The sequence below is a fragment of the Trachymyrmex septentrionalis genome, unplaced genomic scaffold (assembly GCF_001594115.1).
Source record: "Trachymyrmex septentrionalis isolate Tsep2-gDNA-1 unplaced genomic scaffold, Tsep1.0 scaffold410, whole genome shotgun sequence".
Lineage (NCBI taxonomy): Eukaryota > Metazoa > Arthropoda > Insecta > Hymenoptera > Formicidae > Trachymyrmex > Trachymyrmex septentrionalis.
In genome coordinates, this window is record NW_017305581.1 from 19868 (window position 1) to 25561 (window position 5694).

The 5694-nt window shown below is 45.8% G+C and overlaps 1 protein-coding gene across 1 annotated transcript; it reads left to right on the forward strand.

Moving 5' to 3' along the window:
* Positions 1-368: 368 nt before the first annotated feature.
* On the forward strand, positions 369-3572 carry LOC108751189. The gene is made up of 2 exons (XM_018491272.1): positions 369-894; positions 986-3572. Exons 1-2 carry the CDS (start codon positions 458-460, stop codon positions 3570-3572), a joined length of 3024 nt encoding a protein of 1007 aa, XP_018346774.1. The 5' UTR covers positions 369-457.
* The last annotated feature ends 2122 nt before the right edge of the window (positions 3573-5694 follow it).

Consider the following 5694-nt stretch of genomic DNA (forward strand, 5'->3'; position numbering starts at 1 on the left):
GGTGCAAAGACACGATTAGAGCGACGTTTTGTGCACGTTGGTGGTGGGTACGCGAGTCGCGACGAAAGATCTCTCGTCTGGCGAGAGATCGACGCCGCGTTTGAAAACCGTATATCGACGGGTGCTGTGGTCAGTCGATTACATCGAGCCGCGGCGGTTTTTGGAAGACGCGAGAGAAATAGTGCTCGAACGTGTGCGAGACGCGGTAGAAAGACACGGTAGTGCAAAAGTGAACACCGCGTTCAACGGCGAGTTTGCGACGAAGGATAAACGTGCTAATAAGAGCATAATTTCAAAGAACAGCGAGATATACCAATACACCGATTTGCGCGAGTGATACGAGCAGCATATCATCGAACCCACGTTGACATCACTCGAAGAGTTCCAAGAACGCGACAGCGGGTGGGCATTGTCGCGAATCCTCAATTTGATAGTGAATGTGAACAAACTAAATCCCATGCGCGCGGGATGTTACGAGGTGCCGCGAGAAATAGCGACGAAACGAGCGGTAATCAACATTAGTACGATGGACAATGCGTGCTTCGCGTGGTCGGTGGTCGTCGCTCTGTATCCGGCTGAAAAGCATGCGGAGCGAGAGCCATCGTATCCGCATTATACGACGGTGCTGAATCTCGCGGGTATCGAATTTCCGATTACGTTTAAAGACATTCCGAAATTCGAACGGTTGAACGCGGTGTCGATCAATGTATACGGCATCGAGAATAAACAAGTTCTTCCTCTGCTGCTCACCAGTGACAGGAAGGACAAGCACGTCAATCTTCTGTACATGCAAGATCCACGCGACGACGGTGTCGGCCACTTTGCGTGGATCAAGAACCTGTCGCGTCTCGTGAGCTCGCAACTAAGCAAAAAAAAGAAATATTTCTGCGATCGGTATGTACACCTTAAAAAATTATTATAATTTCCCCATCTTATTAATAAAATATAGGTAAATATAACTGTTATATTTTTTTGTTATTTTCAGATGCTTGCATTATTTCGGCACGAATGAGAAATTGCAGTCGCACACAATGGACTGCCAGAAGATCAACGATTGCGCTATTCGACTGCCGAGCGCGGACGAGAAGTGGCTCCAATTTGGGAACCATTGCAACAAGGAGCGCGTCCCATTCGTCGTCTACGCCGACCTGGAGTGCGTTTTACGGAAGACGGAACCCGACAGGGAAGGTGCGTCGTCGTACGCGTATCAACGGCACGAGGTATTCAGCATAGGCTACTACGTGCGTTGCTCGTACGACGACGCGTTATCGTCGTATCAGTTCCGTCGCGACAAAGATTGTATAGCGTGGTTCGCGCGACAACTCAACGATTTGGCGCATCGCGTGAAAAATATCGTATCCGCCAACGTGCTCATGGAAACGTTGTCGAAAGAACAATGGGAGGCGTACCGTAGCGCGACGCGTTGTCACATTTGCGAGAAACCGTTCGCGTCGGACGACACGCGGGTACGCGATCATTGCCACTTAACCGGTAGATACCGCGGTCCTGCGCATTCAAACTGTAACTTAAATTATAAAAATTCATTATACATTCCGATCGTTTTCCACAATTTATCGGGCTACGACGCGCATTTTATAATTAAGGAAATCGCTACGGCATATGAAGGACACGTAGATGTATTACCGATAACCAAAGAAAAATACATCTCCTTCACGAAACATGTCGATAGCACTAAAGATAAAACTAAAAATAACTCTCAAAGAAATTGCGTAAAATTAAGATTTATTGATTCTTTCAAATTTCTCAGTACAAGTCTCGATAAATTAGCGTCGTATCTCGATAGAGACAAATTAAAAATTATACGTTCAAAATTTCCAACATTATCGGACGAAGAATTTGAATTACTGACTCGTAAAGGTGTCTTTCCGTACGAGTACGTTGACTGTGTCGAAAAATTGCAGGACACGCGCTTACCACCGCGCGAATCTTTTTACAGTTCGTTAACGGGCGATACCGTATCCGAGAGCGACTACGCTCACGCGGCGAACGTATGGCAGCGATTCTCCATCCGAACGCTCGGCGAGTACAGCGATCTGTACTTGAAAACCGATGTCTTGTTATTAGCCGACATTTTCGAAAATTTCCGCGAAAGTTGCGTCGCGAGTTACGGTCTCGATCCAGCGCATTATTACACCTTGCCTGGTTTCACGTGGGACGCGATGTTGAAACATACGCGTGTAAAGTTTGAGTTGCTCACTGATATTGACATGATCATGTTCATCGAGCGCGGTATACGCGGTGGTCTCAGTCAATGTTCAGGCAGATACGCGCAGGCTAATAACAAGTACATGCGTTCGTACGATCCGTCGGAACCGTCGTCGTACTTGATGTACTACGACGTTAACAATTTATACGGATGGGCGATGTGTCAATCATTGCCATACGCCAAATTTCAATGGGTCGAAGACGCTGCGAACTTTGACGCGAGCGCGATCGCTCCGGATTCGCCCACCGGTTACATTCTCGAAGTCGATCTCGAGTATCCGCAGCATGTACACGACCGACACACCGACCTACCGTTCTGTCCGACGCGCGATAAGCCGCCCGGCAAGCGGGAACATAAACTTTTAGCGACGCTGTACGATAAACAGCGTTACGTCATCCACTACCGCAACCTGCAGCAATGTACTCGTCACGGTCTTCGCGTAACAAAGATCCATCGGGTGTTACAATTCGCGCAATCTCCATGGCTTCGCGAATACATCGAACTTAATACATGTTTTAGAACGCGCGCGAAAAATGATTTCGAAAAAAATTTATATAAATTAATGAACAACGCGGTATTCGGTAAAACTATGGAGAATGTGCGCAACCACGTCGACGTAAAATTATTAACTAAATGGGATGGACGGTACGGCGCGGAGGCAATGATTGCAAAACCAAATTTCCACAGCCGTAGCGTCTTTGCGGAAAATTTAATAGCCGTCGAACTGCGGAAACTCGAGGTGAAGTTCGACAAGCCGATTTACGTGGGTATGTGTATACTCGACATATCGAAAGTCTGCTTGTACGAATTTCACCACGAGTATATGTTACCACTGTTTCACGATAAATGTAAAATAATGTACACCGATACGGACAGCCTTATATACCGCGTCGAGTGCGAGGACGTTTACGAGACTGTGAAACGCGATATCGCTAGATTCGACACGAGCGATTATCCGACGGACAACGCGTACGGTATGCCTCTCGCGAACAAAAAAGTACCAGGTCTGATGAAGGACGAAAACAACGGTGCGATAATGACCGAATTCGTTGGTCTCAGAGCGAAGATGTACGCTGTGAGGGTGGACGGCAAGAAGGACATTAAAAAGGTGAAAGGCGTAAAGAATAACGTTGTAGCGCAAACGATAACGTTCGACGATTACACTCGATGTCTGAACGAAGAGATCGAAATGACTCGTCGTCAATCGTGTATACGATCTAAACTGCACGAGGTATACACGATATCCGAATCGAAAATCGCTCTGAGTCCATACGACGACAAACGATACGTCGTACCGAATTCGACGGAGACGTTACCGTGGGGACATTGGCGGATACCTTTGTAACATATGTACATATCAACATTTATATTACTATTATGTTTTTTACTTTTTTATATTTTCATACGACGTATATGTATTATCTTATATCTTACTTTGTGTATATCTTTTTACATTATTTTAAATATTCTCGTACAATCTACATACCTGTTACTATTATCATTATAATTTACGCATTATGTTTTTACGTTGTACATAAGTATTACTATTATGTTTTATATAGTATCATTTATTATGTATTACTTTTTTTTTCATTACATGTATCATATATTTATATACATATTTTATATCAGTATACTCTAAAAAATGGAATGGATAATAAGAAATATTTTTACACGTTTATATTCTTATATTCTTATATTCTTATATTCTTATATATTGTTATACGTATACAAAATATATGAATTAAAAAAAATTTATCAAATAACATTGTTTTTGTGTATCCATGAATTGTGCGATCCATCGAATCCCAGCCACTTGACGTACGCTTTGTCGCCCTTCCTGCGCAACACTTTCTCCACGAGATACACGTCCGGACGAGTAGCGCGATGCAACTCGTGCTCGTAGAACGCTCCAGCGACGGAATTTCCACGATAGTCCTCGAGTAGATAAGTTACGGGATTGGTACGCTGCACCTTAACGATCGTAAACACTTCGGTGGTCCAATTTGGTGTGTAACCCTTCTCAAAAATCGTCTTGTACTTGCTCACGCGTACCGAATCGCCTGCTTTGAATTTTGCAGGACCCGCTATCTTTATCGCACTGTACACCGTGCCCAAGAGTTTTTCGGCGATCGCAGAAGTTACGTCAGAGGGTCGCATGCCGATGGTGCGATGCTTGCGCGCGTTGTAATCTGACACCAGACGCGGCAGCTCGTCGACCCACTTGTAATTGCCGTTGAGTGTAAACATCTTCCACATGTCGTTTTTGAGCGTGCGATTGAACCGCTCGACCACTGACGCTTTCAACGTCGAATACGTGGAATAGTGATTAACGTTGTGTTTTTTCAAGATATTCCGTACATCCGCGTTGTAAAATTCTTTCCCCATATCCGTTTGTAAATTTTTCGGACATCTTTCGCTCTCTCGAACGATCTCAGCGATAGCGTTCGCCGTCTCGCTTCCACCCTTGCTCTTGAGCGGAACGGCCCACGCGTACTTGCTCAACACATCGATGACGGTGAGTATGTAGTGGTAGCCTCTGTTGAAACTCGAGTACGGACGCATCTCAACGATATCAGCCTGCCACAGATCGTCGTACCCCCGGACTATGACACGCCTTCGCGGAAAATTTCTTCTCGCCGGAGCGTGCAATTCCTCGACGAGCCGACGTTTCTCCGAGCTAATTTTTTCTCTCTTTTCATCGGATTTCTTTTTCATGATTCGACGTGTAATACACAGAGTACAAGAAATTAATGTATTTTTCTCGCTGGTGTCCCTCGACTGACTCGTTTTACGAATACGCGAATTAATTTATAATAAGACCGGCTTCGCGAAGTTCCTCGATGATCGACAGCATCTCGTTGTCGTGAGCGTTGTTGCCCGCTCGGTGCGAAGCGTCGAGCAATCGTAGACGATCCACCAGCTCGTTGGGATCATCCCAGTGCACGTAATCGATCGCGTTGTCGTTCAATGTCATTGCGTGAGGCAATCCCTTTCCAGATTTCTTCTGTTTCTTGGGTGTGATCGACATCAACGGCGCGATTACGTGTTTGTACTTGTATCCTCTGTTGCTCAATAATCGGCCCTGCGAATGATACTTGTGTTTGTGCGCGTTCGTCACCAACAGCATGCTCTTGTACTTGTGCATATCGTCTTCCGTGTAGAGGGCATCGTCGGGAATTCTCTTGAAAATCAACTCGTAAAGACCTGGTGTACCGGCGTATCGTACGCCGTCGATAATTATGTTGTCCGCGTCATCCACGTCGAAACGTTTATTGCCAAACATCAGCCCATCCTCGTGCAGGTAAACGCCGTACACGCGATCTATACCGCTCTCTTTATCTTTCGCTCCCCTCAGGACGGCCTCGACGTACTTTTGACCCAGCGGGCCCAAACCAGCTCGTAACGCCTCTCGACCTTCCGACGTTTGCAGCTGATTTTGAACCTTCGTCGCTAGCGAATCTTCC

Excerpts from the sequence above, each read along its gene's own strand:
- LOC108751189 (XM_018491272.1), top strand. The coding sequence starts at position 458 with ATGCGCGCGGGATGTTACGAGGTGCCGCGAGAAATAGCGACGAAACGA. Across the intron at positions 895-985 it reads AAGAAATATTTCTGCGATCG|ATGCTTGCATTATTTCGGCA; the intron begins GTATGTACACCT and ends TGTTATTTTCAG.